General features: G+C 42.4%; 2 protein-coding genes and 2 non-coding genes across 4 annotated transcripts; 1 reads left to right on the forward strand and 3 right to left on the reverse strand.

Moving 5' to 3' along the window:
• Nucleotides 1-134: 134 nt before the first annotated feature.
• prpf8 (pre-mRNA processing factor 8) lies at nucleotides 135-16,213 on the reverse strand. The gene is made up of 43 exons (XM_020088250.2): nucleotides 15,987-16,213; nucleotides 15,327-15,447; nucleotides 15,049-15,217; nucleotides 14,766-14,930; nucleotides 14,400-14,618; nucleotides 14,104-14,316; nucleotides 13,778-13,903; nucleotides 13,516-13,621; nucleotides 13,015-13,205; nucleotides 12,765-12,884; nucleotides 12,465-12,654; nucleotides 12,079-12,198; nucleotides 11,738-11,872; nucleotides 11,455-11,584; nucleotides 11,136-11,332; nucleotides 10,553-10,759; nucleotides 9,901-10,064; nucleotides 9,661-9,787; nucleotides 9,255-9,447; nucleotides 8,865-9,052; nucleotides 8,487-8,725; nucleotides 8,248-8,394; nucleotides 7,920-8,130; nucleotides 7,713-7,829; nucleotides 7,375-7,622; nucleotides 7,082-7,261; nucleotides 6,805-6,940; nucleotides 6,319-6,488; nucleotides 6,010-6,139; nucleotides 5,769-5,915; nucleotides 5,481-5,641; nucleotides 5,132-5,323; nucleotides 4,373-4,610; nucleotides 4,154-4,282; nucleotides 3,735-3,848; nucleotides 3,447-3,620; nucleotides 2,955-3,148; nucleotides 2,575-2,814; nucleotides 2,313-2,454; nucleotides 2,055-2,195; nucleotides 1,801-1,940; nucleotides 1,101-1,303; nucleotides 135-740 (listed from the first exon to the last, which is right to left on the reverse strand). The coding sequence occupies exons 2-43, from the start codon at nucleotides 15,433-15,435 to the stop codon at nucleotides 586-588; spliced, it is 7,017 nt and encodes a 2,338-aa protein (XP_019943809.1). The 5' UTR covers nucleotides 15,436-15,447; nucleotides 15,987-16,213; the 3' UTR covers nucleotides 135-585.
• Nucleotides 16,214-16,789: 576 nt separating this feature from the next.
• LOC138412110 (5S ribosomal RNA) lies at nucleotides 16,790-16,908 on the reverse strand. Its single transcript, XR_011244618.1, has one exon. It is a non-coding gene; the product is annotated as a 5S ribosomal RNA (ribosomal RNA).
• A 531-nt stretch (nucleotides 16,909-17,439) lies between these two features.
• On the forward strand, nucleotides 17,440-20,036 carry LOC109630091 (uncharacterized). Its single transcript, XM_069534665.1, has 2 exons — nucleotides 17,440-17,557; nucleotides 18,479-20,036. Exon 2 carries the CDS (start codon nucleotides 18,527-18,529, stop codon nucleotides 19,181-19,183), a length of 657 nt encoding a protein of 218 aa, XP_069390766.1. The 5' UTR covers nucleotides 17,440-17,557; nucleotides 18,479-18,526; the 3' UTR covers nucleotides 19,184-20,036.
• Nucleotides 17,847-17,920, reverse strand: trnai-aau (transfer RNA isoleucine (anticodon AAU)). The gene has a single exon. It is a non-coding gene; the product is annotated as a tRNA-Ile (tRNA).
• Nucleotides 20,037-20,127: the final 91 nt, after the last annotated feature.

Consider the following 20,127-nt stretch of genomic DNA (forward strand, 5'->3'; position numbering starts at 1 on the left):
CGCCAGAGAATATCCGTGGCAACTGTCTCCAACATTTGCTTTCTCACATATAGACCCTCCAGAAAATTTCAGTTGATTATCCAGAGTTCAGTGCGGGTCTGAAAACAGCTTTATCACAGATCACATCACAAATGTTTATAAAAAATGTTTTTTATTTAAACCCAAGCTACAATGTCATAGGATGTACAGTACAACATAGTAACTGGCATGAAAATACAACTTTCATTTCTCAAAAGAGCTGAGGGGAAGTAAGTCTCCATTTAAAGATGATGTCATTATCAAATATCACACTGAAAGTATTGTATACTGAAAACTACACACAGATACACATAGGCAGGAGCCACAAGAATCAGATTTACTCAAAAAATAACCAAAACAGGGAAAGAGACGGAGCGGGTAGCAAGAAAAAGAACATTTGTAGAAAAAAAAAAAAATTAACAGGTTTCTAAAACTTCCTGAAGCCTTTACATAAAAATGTCCACAGTTAAACGTGATCGATAGAAATATTACAGCGGCTCTTCTCGACCGGCTCGTCATGGTGCTGGCAGAGTTATCTACAAAATGTATTGAGAGCAACGGGTCGACTCAAGCATACATGTCCTCTCGGTCAGCGTTGTAGATCTCGCCCTCCTGCAGCGAGGCGAAGTTGAGGAAGTGTGAGGGCCGATGGACTTCATGGTAGAACTCTTTGGGGTTGGCCAGCTGCAGATCGTACTTCATGTTGGGATCATGGCGCACGCCTGTTGAAAGAATGGTTTTTTTTAGTGAGCTAATTTCTGGTTTGAGCACTGCATGACTCAATTATTCCAGTCTTGCCTAAGTCATGGTTCATATCATTTAAATATTATACTGTACATTAATTTAAGGAGGAAAAGACGGTTTGCTTTCGAGCACGAAAGAGATTTTTCAGCTGTGAACCAGTTGCACAGTAAAATCAATCAAACAGAAACAGGGACACAGCGGAAACATCAATGTATGCCAACGATTTGTATCACAAATGAACACGAAATGCAGCACTGAGGATATCAGACATGTGACCTGGCAGTTTGAAGCAAAGGAATCAAGTTAATCTGAAAAAAATAAAAACTACAGCTACTGACCCATGAAGTTGTAGTTCCAGGAGACTTGTCCAGGCACCATGAAGAAGGCAAGGAAACGATCAGAGAGCAGCATCTGCACTCTCTCATAGTGGGAGGGCAGGTAACCTTTAGGGTTGTTTCCCTTGTCTGTGTTCTGACGACCCCACTCGTAGCCACTGGGCGTTAGCTTGTAGGCTGTGAGTGTGCACGAGCCGGGGGTGAAGCTGAAAACCAAAATCAAAAATACATTTAAGTCCCAGTTAATTTCCTACTAATTGCTTATTTTATGACATTGTGATAGCTCTTAAGTCCAAGAACGCCATTATTTTTCAAATTCATAGTATACATTAAGCAGCTCAGTTAATAAAGATTTTTTTTTACAAAAGACATGATGTTCATTTTCCAGGAAATTGTGATGTCAGAGGTTTTCAAAGTGTGAAGCGCTCGTGAGTAGCGCTAGTGAGGCTCCAAACTGTTACAGGGGAGGCTCAGTGAATGGAAGTAAAAATATATGACATTAGTTATCACATAAAAGCCTAAATGTGTGATTTTGTTAGAGATAGTTTAGAGATAGGAGTTTCTCCAATGAGGAGGACCACAACCTCTGAAAACCCCTGATCTACATGCTTTGTTCTAAAGCTTGACTTTTATATATTGTACATTAACTGACAAAATGCGGAAAGTTTGGGGATTTAATAGTCAGTCTTGTATTTAAACCTACCTGCAGGTGATGATGATGGTCTTTTCTCCATCCCATGAGGGGTTGTCAGCCATGACCTTAGCGTGAGTGGTGACGTCCTGAGGGGACAGCTGTGGTGACTCATTGGGCTGGGTGTGGATCCAGCCGAGGGGCTCCATTTCCTGTTTAAGTAAAGAAGTTAAAAAAACTGGAATAAAACTGAATAAAACTAGAATAAAAATTGAACTGAAAAGACAAGTACTGAACATCAATTTCTCACACTACGTGTGACTTACTTTAAGGTATTCATGACCAGGCAGCTGGTTGGGCAGGTGGACAGTCTGGTGCGTCCCCCATTGTGGTACCATGACGATACAACGGATCTCCTTCACCTGGGGGTTGTCTGGTGGGCTGGTGCCGTACAGGTAACCTGCGATCTGGAACACAGTGCACATTCAGAACGTGTTGAACAATGACAAAAAGGGTTTCTTTAGTTTGAAACACAACACAAAATGGAGGGTCCTAGTGGAGAGACGTAAAAGCATCATTCATACCTGTGCTCGTAGATCTGAGATACAGATGAACTTCTTGAGGACGTTCTTGGGCAGGATGTAGGTGTAACCCGTCTCCTTGATGTCATCAGACGACACATAGATGTGGTTGGTTCGGAGATGGAGGTTAGCAGCAGAAATAGCCCTGACAGGTGACAAGGAAGGATCATTAAAGCTGACTGAGATGGAAACCACAAGAGCTGAAATTATGATTGCCTTGATAACAGTTTAATTCAACACACGGACTTTAACACTGCCTGCATACCTCACTCTCCACTCAGTCTTGGAGGAGAAGGTCTGCGTCTCGTAGTTGGAGGTGGTGGAGGTGATGATCTCGTCACCATGCTTGTTGACGGTGCGGGTCTGTGTGGCGGTGAGCTGCGACTGCTCTTTGGTCTGTTTCTCGATCTCAGCAATTTGCTGGCGCTGCTGTGACGGAGCAGAGATCTCCATACCCAGGATGATGTCACGGATCTCAGACTGCGTCAGTGAGGCCACGTTCACACTGGAGGGAGAAAGGAAGCATTAACTACTAAATGCAAGTCTGGTTTTATTCTGTTTTATTAAAGATGTTTTACAATTACTATCTGAGCTACATTAAGCCTTCATTTTAGTGCAAGAATATCAATCCAAAACAATACTCACTTGTTCTTTTTGCCATAATCTGCCAGAATAAGGTCCTTGAGTTGCACCTCTACCTTGATCCACTCCTCATCAGTGAGTGTGGGCCAAATGTGGTGGGGCTCGGTAATTGTCGTCTTGTCAGGCTTGAGGATCACCTTTGCTCGGTCGTTGTTGACATGGAGCGCTCTGAGAATCAGGATGAGTCGAGAGAAGGCCTAGAGATGGAGCAGACAACCAAACACAAACTATTTACACAAGATAATTAGTTGATGTCACTAAAGAAAAAGCCCCGAAATGGGTTTGTTGGTTAATTACCTTGGATCAACTCAGGTTTGTTTGTAACCATCATTTATGTTGGTAAACAAGCACAGACGCTTTCTTACAGCTTTATGCATAATTTCCCAGTGGGATCAAATACAACAGAAGATCTTCAATACAGATGCACACAACGATACAAATTTGATACAATCCATTAAATCCTGATGTGAATCTCTTGTGGGGACTAAAACTCACTGTGTAAGATGAGATGGTCTTGAGCCAGTCGTCATAGAGGTTGAACAGCACCATCTGAGGTTCTGTAGCCTTCAGGATCAGGTCTCCAAACTTCTCCACCTTCAGACAGGCCTGGAAAGGCAGCTGCAACTCAGAGCCCTTGATCACAATGTTGGGGAAGTCAAGCAAGTGGACCTGCGTAGAAAAAACAATGGTATTAGGGCAGGAAGGCACTGTATGTATCCATCAAACAAAAAGATGACACATCAAGGCTTGAAATGATTATTGCAGTTCTCATCATGACCTCACCTCCAGAGGGTCCAGCATGCCCTTCCTGGTGACAATGATCTGTTTTGGCTGTTCTTCTACAGGGAGGGAGCGAATCAGGGCAGCCACTTCTTCAGCTGTCTTCCATTTCGCCAACTACAGAGAAACAATTGACAACTTTAGTGTATGTGACATTTACCCAAAGGGGTAGAAAAGGTGTTAAAGTGCAGGTGTTACTTATTGGGGACTTTTATGTTACGAACATAAAATAAACGTTAAAATTCAGCAATACTTCATCCCAGTGATATATGCTAAACAATTTAGCTGCAGTGCTTATGTAACAAAGAACAGGACAAAACTAAACAAAAAATGACACGAAGAAACCCTATTTTTAAACCTACATCAAAACTGACCACAGTAAGAGTCTGAAAAAGCTAAAGTTAGTAGTAGTTAAGCTGTACCTGTCCCAAACGTTTCTGTCCAGCCCACACAGATGTGTGAATGATCTTGAGGAAGAGCTGACCAGTCCTGGGGTTGAAGATGAAAATGGCTCCGTTGATAGGCTTTGTGGTCAAGTTACCTTCAAATGTCTTTTGACAAAGACAAGAAAATCATGTTAATTTTTGTAATAATCCTATACAAAGGTAATATATTTACTATCACACGTTGCCAGCCCTCACCTTGTGGATGGTGACTCTGTAGACATTGGTGTCATCCACAAACCAGATGATCTGGTTGGAGAAGAGTTCACCGTAGTTCTGTGAGGACAGGTAGGGCTCAGTGGGCTCTGAAGAGTACAGCTGCAGACCTTTGCGGATGCGCTCCCTGAGCACATACAGGGCAGGGTTGGCCTTCATGATCTTAGCCATGGCCTGCTGGATAAGAGGCTTGCTTCCCGGGAACCAGTTACCATAGGCACTGCAGAGGGAGAACAAATTAAATACCCAACCGTGCTGTTTGAGCTCATGTGCGTTGACAGTTGTGTTCATATACAACAACTTAGTACGTTGGTGTGAAACCTTTACAGGCTGCTGCAGAACATTTGTGAACACAAACAAGTGGATGCTAATATCTAAGGGATGGTGTCAAGCATTTGTCAGTTTTCTAGTTGTTAGACACATGTATCCACCATGGCTTGCTTTAATAATCACAAAATAAAATCACTGGCTTGACCTTTTCAACAACATATTAATGCAACTTTGGAATATAGAATAGGTTCAGTGACTTAAATAAAAAATAACTATGTGAATGTAACGAAAATAAAATATATAGTACCGTCACTCTGACCCAAAATCAGATTATGTTGATTATATTAAGGTACTCATATTTGCACCTTCAAAATAATGGGCGTTCAAGCAGAAGTTAATCTATAATGATAGCATTGATTATGTTCATCTTATATTTGCTGGTCACATAGCAATGCTTTAAACAATCCTTACCTGTGAAGGTTGTAGGCTAGGTCGATAGCAATCAGCACCCCAGTGGGGGAGGGGTAGATACTCATGTTGTCAGTGGTGTAGTCGAGGAACTTAGCCCTGGCGTAGCGCTCAATGTCATGTGAGTCGTAGTCACCCCAGCGGAGCTGAATGTCAATCCAGTACTTCTGCGTGGTGGTGCTGTCCATCACGTCTCTGAAGAAAGAGATGAACAATTTTATAAAAATGGATAATGACTTTTCATTGTGCACAGCTCATATAAAGGTCTTCCTTGTTCTAGTGAAAGTTGTCAGACTTCTCAAACTTTTTTTCTGTAGGTATCATAATGTGAACATTGCACCAGAAGTCATACTTGGAGTCAGCGAGCAGAGATGGTCGAGAGACATTCCACTTGTATGATGCAAAGAGTAGGATGTCTGCACAAGACGAGTTCATCTTGTATGACTTCCTAGGGTGAATGGTCTCCTTCTGCACCGTCTCAATCTCCAGAGCATCCAGTTCCTGGTCAAACACCTAAAAACAAAAATTAATCGCAGTTAGTCACATTGTGTTTGGTTTGCAGTATGATTTTAACATACTGACTGAGTTTGTCAGGATGCAGAAAAAAATCTGATTAACAGGGTTAAAGTAGAGAACGTACCTGACAGAGATCCATGACAATGCTCTCATGAATCTTCTGCCACAAGTGAGCCCTGAAGATCTGAATGAGTGAGATCTTCAGTGTGGGGATCTTTCCGTGCATGAAGATTCCAGTCAGGTCAAGTTGCACCTGGAAACCCACGTACACCTAGAAACAAAAAGAGGGTTAAAACTGTGAGTCTGAACCACCACAACCGTAAAATTACATGACCTGGTGAGAGATTTTTTTTACTTGTACTAACATTGGCTCTGTTGATGGTGGGTGACCACCACAGTGTGAATCGACGGTTGGGGATTTGGTTGAGACCAGACCTCTGAGCATTGGTCAGCTTCTTCCATTTCATAGACTCCTCAAAGCCACTGGCCTTCTCCCTAAAGCCCAGAAAAAAGGTTGTTGCATTTTAATAAATGTAATTTTGTGTGAAATAAATCAGGTCCTTCTCATGTACACAATCAGAGGGGAATAGAAAAATGAGGTAATGCAACTGGATTGTAACAGTCCTCATTTCCTAAAATGCATTAGAAGCATTTTAATGTTCAAGTGCTCTCACCAGAAGAGACCCTCCCATGTGGGGAAGTAAGTGCCTTTGAAGAGCGTGTGTTCCAAGATGCCCTCCACACCGCCCAGAGCCTGGATCATGTCTGTTCGGTAGTTGTTCAGGTTCCACAGTTTGCCATCGTGCCTCTGGTGAGTCCACCAGAACGGATTCTGCTTCAGCACCTGCACTCAGACAAGACGGGGCAGACATCAATATCCATGTGGATGTTGGCATTTACAGCTAAACGTCAAATATTGACATAGTACATTACTGCATGTTAACATTAACAACTGTTATTATTTTGGGTCTGGTACTGTATCTATCAAAATCAAAACAGATGCCTTGTATTTTAAGATTCAGGACAAAATGAACATAGTTTTGTCCTATAAAATCCTTGTGAGGCTTATTTTTTTCCAGTTTAGATAAATGCATCTTTAGATAATTCAATTACTGCAATTAAATGGCAGCCAGCAGCACACCAGGGGGTCTCCATCATACCTGGTACTGTTTGAAATCTGTCCTGACTCTCCAGCCTTTGTCATAAGCCAGCGTGTGTCTGTCCTTCTGGAAAAGGGTGTTGATACGGGGGATTCCTCTGTCCCATGAGTCCTCCAAATCCTCAAGGGTCAGGCGCCTGAAATACAAAAAACACCGCTATTTATTTCATCTAGTTTCAGCTCTCATTTCTTATACACAAATACTTCTCAGTGTAGCACAGAGAATCAATAAATCCTTGCTCATCAACTTTGAGAAGATGACAATTAAAAGCCCTTACCTGTTCTGGGCGATGGCCTCCTGTCTCTTGAGTGCGTACTCAGCCCAGACCCTCTGAGAGTCGATGAACTCACTCTCCCATGGCTGAATGTAACGATACAAGTTAGGAATCAGCTGGTCCTCTTCATGACTCATTCCAGATCTGAAGTGAGTGATGCCCACATCTGTCTGCTTGGACCACCTAGGGCAGAGAGAGAAAAACAACTATCCTGTTGGATGTGGCACTATGACTTGATTTATTCACAAGAAATCTACTGACGAGAGAGAAAGGTATGTATCAGTCTGCTGCCTTACCGTAGGTCTGACTGTGGGATGAGCACATGGCCCATGGACAGCATGCCAAGGCCACCCAGCTCTTTGGGAGTGTAGAAGACTACTGGAGGAAAGCGACTAGGCATTTTGGAGTTCAGACCGATCTTGATACGTGTCTGAATCTTGTTCTCACACTTCACCAGCAGATCTAGAAGCTCCTGTGTGTTGACCACAGCCTCACGGAAGTATGTCATCAAGCCGATCAGAGCTGTGTTCCATTTGTTCACAATCTGAGGGTAAAAACGGCATGCTGAAATATTCTGACAGACATTTTCTCGACTTATCCACTGGAGCTTTTTGGGACAAAGTTATCTACTGACCTTTGTGAATGTGGTGGATCCAGAGGCCATCAGGATCTGACGCACTCTGTTGTGGAAGCGCTGCATTGATTCATCATCCACACGCAGGAAACATTGAGCCGTCCTCTCTTTAGTTACCTACACATGAACAAACAGTGAGAGAATGTGGTTGTGACCATTTGAACAAATGAAGCAGTAAACATTTTGTTTCGGGCTTTATTTTCTCACCTCATTCTGCAGGTTCCACACACCATCCTTGTGAGTAAACTCTTCGTAACTGGTGCGGCACTTGGGAAGGATGCGACACTCAAATCCACACATGTTGAAGAGCAGGTTGGGATTGTCTTTGCTGTAGACTGACACAAAGCTGTTTTCCCATTGGATAGTGGTCACAGACCTGGGCAGGCGATTTTTGATGTCCCAGAACACTGCACGTCCACTGAGGACAATAAGGAAAGAAAGGTTACAGCCATTTGTCTCAAACTCTCGAGGCAATCTGTTTGACTGATTGTTAACAGTACTCGTTAATTATTTACAGTCTTCAGGTGAAACTCACAGATTGACATCGTGCTTCATCAGTCTCATGCGAGCATCACGGGGCCAGCACTTCTTGTTGTTGTAACCAACGATGTTCTCATTGTTGGGGTCTGGATGCTCCGTCAGATACCTCTGAATCAGATCTCTGGCCTCATCAGCCGAGAACCTGGAAGAGAATGTTTTTCAACTTATTCTCACCATTTTGGCAGAAGAAACAAGATCAGTGAGAAAGAGCTGTCTTTGGTGATTCAATCCCACCTGAAGAAGATGTGGATGCGGTCGATGTAGCGACAGTAAAGCCTGATTGGGTGGGCACTTTCTGTAGCTGTGTCCTGGAAACTGAGGAAGTCGTTTGGCATCTGAGGTGGACCAGCCATCTCACTGGCACGGTGCAAGCCCAGCACCAGCAGATCCATCACCAGGCCATAGTACTGTACAATAAACGAGGCGAACTGGAGCCCCCTGATGATGCCATAGGAGTTGGTGTGGTTCATGTCCTAGACAGAGAAAATAAATTTTTTATTAAACAATCATAAAAGAACATCTAAGATGCATCAAAATGGGGAAATTAAAGTTATTCAACTGTAAATAAATTCTATTTAGTCTGGATAATGAGCTATACGTGACCTAGTTTACCTTGTAGTTGATGACCACGTTGTTCTTGGCTGTCATGTAATCAGCGATGTTGTGGTCAACAATAAGACGTAACAGCCTATTGAGCAATGTTAAATCAATCTTCTCATACATTTTCTCATAACGAGACTCCAGCATCACGTTACACTCTCCCTCAGCAGTCTCCCACACATCCTGCAAGTTGTTGATGCCTGAGGACAAGAAACAAAAAGCCCTTAGACAAAGGTTGACAGTCATTCATGTTAACATAGTGGGATTGTCAAATTTGGAGCCCGTGCTATTAACAAATCAGTTTTATGCCCCTAAATTCAGAATAAAATATTACACAATCAGATGATCACATATCATAAGATAACCCTCCATCACATCAATTTCTAACATGACAAGTCTGACCTTGGCACCACTTGTAGACGAGCAGTGGCGGTGGTTCAGTGTCAGCAGGTTTGATCCAGGGTGGAAACAGGCGTCTTTTGTCTGCCTCATACCACAAGTATTGGTCCAAGTAGGCATCTGTGATCTTCTCCAGGGGCTCCACATCGTACACGGGCACCAGGTGGCTGTACAAGTCCATGAACTCGATACCCACCTGCAAAAAAAAAAAAATAATACCATTCAGACATTGAAAAAAGCATGATGTGTAAAACTATGCTGCTTATATTACTCATTTTGAAATTTCAGGACACTTTTCCAGTCAACAAAACATTTCCAAGTTCATCTAGTGTTTGAAAGCAAAAGCTTCACCATTTTTTATTCCGTGAGTGTAAATTAAAATCAAAAATCTGTTCGTCTTGGTCCTGACCTCTTTGAAGGCTCTCTGTGTGAGCAGATGACGTTTGATCCTGGACAAGGCCTCGTGGGGATTATCATAGGCCTGTTCTATCAGCCCCAGCTCCTCCCTCTGACTCTGGTTCAGACGAGACTTCACACTAGGAGATAGATAAAAAATAAATAATATAGAATAAATAGGCTGACACAGGTGTGTTACCTGGTTTGGATGAACATTTGCTGATGAAGTTGGTTGGGTGCGAAGCATGTTTACCTGTATGCTTCCTTGAGCCTCTCTAATGCCAGGATGAGCAGCTTGGTGTCATGTTTGTAGGACAGAGGAGGGAAGGGGATGGGTGAGAACCTCCGACTCTCCAGCCAGTGAACGGTAGTGGTGTAAATGGCCACTGCCTCTTCAGCTGTGATGTAGGGTCCATCCTGTAAGCAGAACATGTAAACATCAATTAAAAATACGGCAAAATGTGAAAAAACAAAGTTGCTTCGATAGTATAACAGCATTTGTGTATTGTATAAGCTAATAGCAAATATAGATGAACAGGTTACTGATAACAAATTGTAAATGTTAAAAAAAGTATAATCAGAGTATACATTTTCAGAGCAAATATCTGAATGGTGAAGAAAAAACTGCAGCCGCAGCCAGATAGAAATAAAAGAGCCACCATTCATTTTAATATTCCTCAAGTTCTTACGCACAGGCAAGCAGACCAATGCAAGTGCGCCTTTGTAAGAGGACTTCATTCATAACTTGGACTGGGAATTTGATATGAACAAAATATATTATATACATTCACTTTACTAGTAAATGCAGGGGTAGTCAATTTCTATATGGTTCAGAAAAAGTAAAGAAATACAATGAATATATTCATACAAATGTACATGTTGACTTGTTAATGAAAGATTCTTACTTTCAGGTAGTTGTGTTGTCTCTCCTGCTCAGCTTTCAGGTACAGACGAGTCAGTCTGCCTAGGTTCTTCTTACACACCGTCTTGTCCACAGTGGCTCCACGACGGATTCGCTCACGGTTGTAGTGGGCCGTGTTTGTCCACCAATCAGCTTTGGCCTTCACGTAGCGCAGGATCATGTTCTCAATGGGAGTGGGCAGGCCTGGCACCTGAAATGATGAGAAGAAAGAATGAATATTCAGTGTTTCATTGTTACTCAACATAAAGGGGTGTCAACTTTTTTTCCCCAACCACTGTTGCAAGCATTATTACTCAGACTGATTTTAACTTCTCATTGTGAACTTGCTATGTTATAAAGGAAATTATAGACAAGGTTTGAAAAATTTACAACCACAGTAAATAAGGCAAAATCAGCAAAGCTGTCTTTATCGCCTACATTATGAATCAACAAGGGCAAAGATAATAAAATAAAGAGGGCGCAGAGAACATCTTAAAAATCCGAAAGATTTTGGTGACATTACACTTGACAATCAAATGTCCCCTTTAACATACAGTACGGTGAGGTCATCTCTGTGATGCACTGACCTTCCAAGGGATGTTGGCCTTCCAGCACCTCCAGGACTCACTAAGGTGCTGAAGGATGGTCCTAGCCTTGTTCTGTTTGATACCCTCGGGCATCATGTCCAGGATGTCATGCATCACTGCAGCACGTAGCTCAAGGTCAAAGTGAGACTCCACACGCTGTTTGGTCACTGTCTTGGCCACACCCTTTGAGTGACGTCCTGGGATAATTGAAAAAAGCTGCTGCTTAAACTGGTATAGTTTCTTCCAACCAATACCTCTGAGTGTGTACATCACACCACTTGTTGCTGAAATAAATAACAAAAGGAAAAAGTAGACGTACCTTCAAACTGCCTGGCAAGAAGATTCCCCAGCCACCTCTCCAACAGTGGAGTGATGCCCCTCATGAAGAACAGCCACACTCTCCAGCCGGGAGCCCAGAAGCCACAACCTGGACCCTTGCCCACAGGACCCTGATCAAACAAACACACACAGATGAACCCAAACGTGAAGTAAGAATTCAGGTTTATTGGGTGTGTGATTCTGCATCTTTCCTATAGGTAATGGATTTATGATCTTTAATCCTCAGACAGTTGGCAGATCAACTTCATAGTAAATGTACTTACAGTGTTGAACCGGTAGTAGATAAGATGCTTCAGGTCTTTGCACATCCGAATCTGTCTCATCAACTTGTACTTGTAGCGGTACATGCCTGTCAGCTGACCAACGTGAGCGAAGATGTACTGCAGTCCATCAGACAACTACAATATGGAGAGAAGTGTGTAAGATGGACCACGTGTGAAATGACAGTAAAATAACCAAAACCATGTCGAAATAACATTAAAATAGCACCACTCGTCCAGTCAGTAAAGTTGCTTCCAGAAGAAAAAGTGAATATGGCAGGCAAGTGTAGTTAGCCTTAAAATTAGATGGGAAGCGCCATGTAAACTCCATAGCTGGAACTAACCTGGAAAGCATCAACATTTCCCAGTCTGTACTGCACGTGGCTGTCCACCACCAGCTTGCTGAGACGCAGCACCTCTCTGCACAGATGGAAGGCATTGCCGAATCTGGACTTCTTACGCTCCTGTTGGACACAAACAGAACAAGAGAACAAATTGGTCAGTTAATAATGCAATTGTTGGTTGTTTCTTGTTTGACATTGTGAAACAACAAAAATGTGAGACTAAACCAAATACATTTTTGCTTTGCAGAAATGATGGAATGACAAAACATACATGTTTTATACATAATACCTCCCACAATGGTAATAATAATGGATTCTGAGAAAAACTCTTTAAGCTCAACATTAAATCACACCATACTAAGATCAAGAGATGGATCTACTTGTACCTTTGTTGTCAGTGTTTTGACAGGCTTCAGATTGAAGTTGTAGTCGAGATGCAGGTAGTTGAGGTTCTTGCGGTGGATGAGCAGATTGAGCATGTTGTAACCCTGTCTGCAAACCTGCAGGCCGACCTCCACCCAGTCCAACTTGGTGGACTGAAAGAACTTGGTGGCCTTGAAGGAGCGGAACAGATACCTGAAGACACCAGAGGGAAAATGTTAACAGGTAATACTTAGGTGATGAGCAAAAGCAAATAAACAGTTTCAAAACACACAAGTTAAAATTAAGTGACAGATGATGTTCACCTCTTCTTCTGGGCCTTGGGTGGTCTGTGCTTCAGAGCATTGAGCACATAGTACTTGAGCAGTTTCTGGTATGATACACGCACTTTCACTGGCTGTCCTGCAGGACAATGCTCACGGTACCTGTAAAAACACCCAGCATAAAGCAGTTTTAGAAAATCTCATTTAACATATCGATTTTCACAAAGCCAATCCATCTGCTTTTCATCAGTAAGTTATGACACATGTTGCTATATGTTGATCAATATCTCACCAGTTCTTAATCAGGGGGATGTCAATGGCACGTCTTGTGCGGCCAGATCGGAGGTTGAAGGGTCTGGGCGCCCACAGCAGAGCAATGCCATTAGCTGTGTTGTCTGTATAGAGTGGGGTCTCTTTGAGGAAGGGTTCCACATACTCAGGTAGCTCAAATTCCTCATCATCATCAGGCAGAGGCTCTTGACTCTAATTGTGTAACACATGAAAGACATATGTGAGTGTTGTAGATAACATCAGATATGGTATTAAGGTGAATTTTTATCTCAAATTAACCCAAATAAAAGCAATATCTGAATGGTGAAAGGCCAGCTGCATCTGCAGCCAGAAATAAAAGTCACCATTCATTTTAATATTCCTCAAGTTCTTACGCACAGGCAAGCATACCAATGCAAGTGCGCCTTTGTAAGAGGATGTCTTTCAAACTTTGCTTGTGTTTTGTTGCAAGAGTATTAAACTTCTCCCAGCTGCCAATAAGTGGATTATAAGTCGCACTTACCTTGACAGAATGTCTGTGTGAAATGGGGTTGATCAGCGGGTCAAAGTAGAACGCTGGCAGATCTGGATCCTCTGTCTTGATAAACACCACATTTGGTGTGTGATACCTTCAGAGGTAATGTCACAAGTATTAACTAAGGTCATTTTGTACCAGGATGAGCAAGTTCAGGGGCATTCCAAACACATTACATCCAAACTATTTTGCTATAATTTATTTTAATTACTTTTCAATTAAAAACTTTACAATTTAAGTAATTTCTTACCAGGTAAGGTGGACATGGTGTGGCAAGTTGTTGTACAAATAGGGAAAAGCGATTTTGTACTCTGTCCTGATGGGCTGTCGGATGATGATTTTGTTGATGTCATTGAACTCATTCCAGTCTTCGTCTCTGTGGGAGAAACAAAGGGATCAGCTAAGGCACAAATCATGCATCATCTGTTCTTACTTTACATTTGAGATGAAGTAACAGGTATTTAAATAAATGAACGCTACCTTGACAAGTGAAGACAAAGTGGCCTTCAACATTGAAAACAATTAACAGCATAAAGTGTTTAGCTCTGTCATTAATTGAAAGCAGGGTGTGCTTACTGGAGGTTGATATCCCGCACCAGTGGCTCAAACTTTGGTCCCCCAGGGATGGCCATATTTAGGGCCTTAGAAGTGAAAAAGGCCTTGAGGTCAAAGAGATAAAAGTAGTTGAAATCCACCAGATCTGTCAGCAGCTGATTAGCCAGACGGTACAACGTGGACATCATAGGCAGTGTGAACTGCCAGCGACGGTAGGTGGTGCCATTCACAAACCTGAGGACACAAATTTATTAATTTCATTCTGCCAGCAATGCATCAGTTTGTAAAACTTAAAACGTGTGACGTGGTGAACTTACTTGGACGTGTCTTTGAGGGGCTGGTGCTCATAGAACCACTCAACAACTGAACCGTCCTCCTCAGAATCCAGCTCCATCTGAATGGCCTCCAGTGGCTCCACATCAAGGATGTTGTCAGCATAGTCCAGCGGCGGCTCCTCATCATCAAATGGTGGGAAACGCATCCGCTTGAAGTGCCGGCGATCACGCTTCTCACGACGCATCATGATCCACATGGTGCTACGAGGAGGATAAGCAATGACTTAAAAACACTAAAAAAAATGTGATGATTTTTTTCTGATGTGTAAGAAAAGGGGCTACGAAGATGACAACATAATAGTAAAGCACTGAGTTTTTAGGATCATTCAACAACACTCTATCACTCACCCCCACTGGGCAATGTACACCGGCTCTATGACCCAGGGTATTTCATTCACAAATGAAATAGCTCCAGTGATGTGGTAGAGAACAGGCACATCTCTGATCTGTTCCCAAGGCATGGGCATGTTCTCAAGCAGTTTCAGGACTGCATGGGGCATGTACTTGAGGGCACTGTTCAACAAAAAGAAAAAAAACAGGATGAGCTATGGGAGGAGTGGTGGATTCCATCAACATATACACTTCACTTTGTAAATTCTCTTCATTTTGTTGTTTAATTATTCATTTTTACCCAAGGTAGACCCTCTTGTCATGGCGAAACTTTCTATTGGTCATATCTCCATGGTCCCTGATGATCTTGCGGACATGCTCAGGTGGCATGTCTTCCTTCTGAGCATCGACAAATCCAAATTTTCTCTTTTCTGAGTAGCGCTTTGCCTGCAACTGCTGCCATTTTCTTGCTGTGAAGGACATTTTTACACATTATAACAACGTCACACACATCAATGCATGATAATACAATTGAACATACAACCATAAATGGGCTGTATTTAGAGGAAACAGGCATACCTTTCTCTTGTAGTTTCTCCTCAGACATGTAGTCTGGCACCGGCACAGGAGGGGGTACACCTGGTGGCATCGCTGGAGGGACCCCTCTGTAGGGGAAGGTAGCCGCCATGGTGCCTTAAAACTAAGAACAAACCACACAAAATTACACAAAATACTTTTACGATATTAGTTATGTGTGTGCGGAATCATCACAACTAAGGGAAAGCAAATAAAATAAATGTGACTTTAGTACAAGTCCAAAACTGTGTATTACACTGACACAATAAATCGTCGTTATTTTAATAGTTAGACAAATTATACTCCATAAGCAAAGCTGGTGACACAAACTTGTACTCGTCTACTGGCACCGTGACAAACATTAACTAGGCCAAGTAAACTCTCCAAGCGGGTACCCCGGAACAGCGGATACAGAAGCGTGAAACCATACTGTATCATCATCAAAGTTAATTTATATATCATGAGATGGATACATAAACGTAAACACTAGCACAAATGGGGGCTTTTCAGTGAGTGAGACCGGAGATCTTGTGAATATTAAGTTTACAGTCTGGATATTGAGAAGGCCAAGCGTGGAGGAGGCGGAAAGCTAGCTAACTGCTAAGATTAGCTTAGCGGCTAACAACTGAATGTTGGGGGGAAAACAAAGAAACTGTTCCAAACCTCGCTGACTTCACTCCCGCGGAAGATTCCGAACCTTGATGACGACCTTATCCGACGCACGATGGCTACCACCACATTTCTCTTTCCCCAGGGCCGTGCAGTCTTCTCTCTGGTTCACCGGTGTGTTGACTTGTCTTCATGCGGCGGCGCGACGAACAACGGCGGCCACACGATGGTCGCACTTACGTCGGATTCACAAACGACTGTTACGCCAGATGTACGTATTTGTTAACAACCAAACGCTGATGGGCTTACGTGGGAAAATACGCAAGCGTAAACCGAGCGTAGTTTCAAAATGCCCGGATGATCTTGTTTCCGGTACGCTGCTGCCCCCTATAGCGTTGGGGTGATTTGACTCATTTAAAATACATTGCAGGTTCAGTTCTCTCAGAGATCCAGGTTTGAACAATGATGTGTTAAGATTACATAAATAAAGGATTGTTCCGAAGAACGAGCTTAATGTGCATTTTTGTCGTATCAATGCAAGAATAAAATCATTACAATTTTCAAAAATGTGTCATTTTGTCCTAGTATTGCAAGCAAAAAAAGATAATGTGAATTTTCAATCATTTCCTTCATGAATTATGTCAGGGTTACAGGTACACGTTTTTCCTTGATGCTGAGGAAAGTCACTGACATGTTAAAAAGACATGGTAAAGTAGTGTTTTGACTACATCTGGTCTTTTGAATGCTCACTCTGTTGCTGCAGTGATGATGTGACGGTTTCATATCCTTTCTTTCTGTGATGAGCAGTCCTTCCTGCTCCAGCAGCAACAGCGCCCTCTTGCAAAGAAAAGTGTAAAAGCTTACAGCACCTGGTATTCCCAGGCGGTCTCCCATCCAAGTACTAACCAGGCCCGACCCTGCTTAGCTTCCGAGATCGGACGAGATCGGGCGTGTTCAGGGTGGTATGGCCGTAAGCGAGTGACTGCAACCACAACACCTCCTTTATACATGTGAATCATCATCATTGTCACTTGTTCTGTTGCTTTTGCGACTGCGTTCAAGTGAGCAGACGTTAGTCTTTTCCTGATTTCAAGTGCGCCCGTATATCAGAATTTATGGCAAATGCAGTCAGTCCACGATACGGAGCGAGTCAATGTTTTACTCTACTGTAAAATCTCTTTATTCTATAATTTCTGACAAGGGTTGTCAAAAGTTGTCATGGATCGAAGGGATTTTACAGCAGAGTAGATATTGCGCATAAAGCCTTTTTCAATTCAAAATAATGAACTCTGAGGCTGAATTTCTCAAACATGATACAGTAAATATGCTTGATACTGACTGAGTGAACAGTCAGGATGGCCCTGAGATCAAGTGTAAAATAACATGATCAGACACCATCGATTAACAACTCAAATTTGTTTCTAAACCTCCCAGTAAAAAATGACTGACACAACACTATTCTTTATTTATTTATTTATACTTAAGTTATTTTTACTTCTCCAAATGTCTGTTTCACTCTTACACAACACACACACGCCAAAACCAAACCTCGATTCAAAACGAAACGTACCGATCAGAAAGTGAAATTGACTGAAGGTGGCAGACAGAACAAGTCCTCATCGAAGGTAAGGTTGATCTGTTCTAATGTTCACGTGAGTTTAACAAGCCGGATTTGTTTTGTATAAGTAGTTGGAATGAAAAGTGGTGATTTGTTGCTGGGTTTACTGATAAAATATATAAAGAAGTGAATTGTTTTGCGCGAGTTGTCTGAGGGTAGAGTTACAGTTTGTTGCAGTAGGCCTGAAAGTGAAAGTGTTGAAGTGACTGAATGGTAAAGTGGATGTTTTTCATACAACACAGTAAATGTTACACAGTGTGTTTATGGAGACAATGATTGACCGTGAAAATACATGATGGCCCGTACGGGGATCGAACCCGCGACCTTGGCGTTATTAGCACCACGCTCTAACCAACTGAGCTAACCGGCCATGTAAAACGTGTGAATGACGTCAGCATAACCTCAAAATTAAATGTACAGATCAGAAATACCAAAAGATACATTTATTTAGTTGAAGTAGCTGTTATAAGAGTGTTCGGTGGCTGGTGGCTGGTGCCAAGATTCATGAATGACAAGAAACAGACAAGAACAGAGTAAACCTGAGAACAGAGGTTACAATGCACTTACGTTGCATTTGCACTGGTTTAGCTCAGTGGTTACTTCATCAACTTTCTCCTTGAGAATCACTGATCACCAGTCCCTCACAGGATTGAAACCACGGGCGCTGTCCAGTGTGTTTTTTTTAACCTGATTTCCCTTTGGGGATGAATTAAGTAATCTATCCATCGCAGTGCCAGATGTGCCAGATGTGACAGTTCAGGTCAATTTGTACTTGGATTTCAGGAGGTGAGTCATTCTTCTTCCAAAGGGGTGACAGACAGAAAAACGTATCTAATGTCTCATTGTACTTGCGTCCGTTAAGAAATGTTACATCCCCTCTCAAATCTGCTATAACGTGGTGTCATATTTGTGTTCTCGTTTCTCACAGAGTTGCAGATCTCTACACCTGAAGATCTTTGTTTAATCCTCATTCACGATGCCCGTGCAGTTCTCTGGCTGGGAGGTGGTCGATGACGGCGCTTCCTTTACTGGTGTGCTGCTGAAAGCAGATCAGAGCCCTCAGGACCAGGGCGTTTACACTATGTACCACGGGACCAGCATTGCCAGTGCAAGGCTCATCATTGCCAATGGTTTCAAACGATCGCTTACTGGCATGCTGGGAGAGGGCGTGTATGTCAGTCGTAGTATGATAAAGGCATCCAGTTATCCAAGGAATTGCATCGATTCAAACCGCGTGGTCCTTGAGGTACATGTGCGCGTTGGCCGTGTCAAGCGCATTGACAAGGACGACCACCCTCTGCAGTATACCTGGAGCACAAATGGCTACAACACCGCCTGGGTACCCCCTAATTGTGGCATGCAGTCTGTGCCCAGCGGACTAGAGGAGGATTGCGTGTATGACCCCAATAGAGTGAAGGTGGTGTGCATCGCAAAGGCCCCGAGCGCTGCCATAGAGAAGGAGCTACAACAGCTTATTGCGAGGTCCACTAGCGGAGGTGGCGGCAGTGCTCCGGACAGGTGCCCACTGTGTAAGAGGATGACCCAGCAGGGATCTCAACACATCGAGCAGCAGTGCTGGAAGTGTGGGAAAAAAATCTGCATTCTCATGTCCAAGCATTTCTGTCCATCTTAAAGGTCCAGTGTGTAGGTGAAAATAAACTATTTACAGAAATTTAATGAAGAGTAATCATAATGATGTGTTCACTAGTTGGTTTCATCTAAATTGCATGAATTGTAGTTGTCTTTACCACAGAAAAGGCCCTTTATATATTAATACTTAAATATTTACATCGAGGGGGTCCTCTTCATGTTTTTTACATTAGTCCAGACTGGACAAACAAAACACCTTTTGAGTTTTTATGACAACTGAAGCTACCAAAGGTTCTTTTTCATGTTTGGAAGGGGAGGGTGAGGTGAGGGGTGTTCTGCTGCAACATGCAACTTCAACACTAGATATCACAAAATTCTACACACTGTACCTTTAAACCCTGACGGCGGTTGAAGGAGGAAGACGGCTTGGAAAACAGAGCAGACAATCAAGCGAAGACAACCTACAGCCACACGGAAACAAACCCAGAGTGCATGTGATGAGAACCACAGCAGAGTTGTACTGACAGGAAACACAATCACATCAACACACAACTTCATAAAGTCTACACTCTTTAAACACCTTGAGTCCCCTCACAGCATCAGGTTACAAACCAGTTGTCTCAGGAAGATTTTCTTGGATCGTCACCTCATACTATGGATTGTTTTCATTATATATATTCATATAGATTTTTCAGTGTCTGCATTAACAGTTAAACGACTATTTTTACTAAAATGTTCATTTCTGATTTCTACTGCACAAGTGTTATACTCTCCGATCATCATTCATTATGAATTTGTGCCTTAGTATGAAAAACTCTTTGTAAAGCAACATTACTTTTTCCCTTTATCACATTTTGAAATGTAATAATAAAGAATGATTCTGATTCTTGGAAAAAGTTGACATTTAGTCAGCACTACATTATGTAACAGATCTGATATATATATATATATGTATATATAAAATACACACACACACACACACACACA

This window comes from Paralichthys olivaceus, chromosome 11 (genome assembly GCF_024713975.1).
Source record: "Paralichthys olivaceus isolate ysfri-2021 chromosome 11, ASM2471397v2, whole genome shotgun sequence".
In the NCBI taxonomy this organism is placed as follows: domain Eukaryota; kingdom Metazoa; phylum Chordata; class Actinopteri; order Pleuronectiformes; family Paralichthyidae; genus Paralichthys; species Paralichthys olivaceus.

Coding starts and splice junctions, on each gene's coding strand:
- prpf8 (XM_020088250.2), bottom strand. CDS start 15,435: ATGGCGGCTACCTTCCCCTACAGAGGGGTCCCTCCAGCGATGCCACCA. Junction 15,218..15,326: donor GGAGAAACTACAAGAGAAAG/GTATGCCTGTTT, acceptor TGTCCTTCACAG/CAAGAAAATGGCAGCAGTTG. Junction 5,324..5,480: donor TCTCTGCTCGCTGACTCCAA/GTATGACTTCTG, acceptor CTCTTTCTTCAG/AGACGTGATGGACAGCACCA.
- LOC109630091 (XM_069534665.1), top strand. CDS start 18,527: ATGCCCGTGCAGTTCTCTGGCTGGGAGGTGGTCGATGACGGCGCTTCC.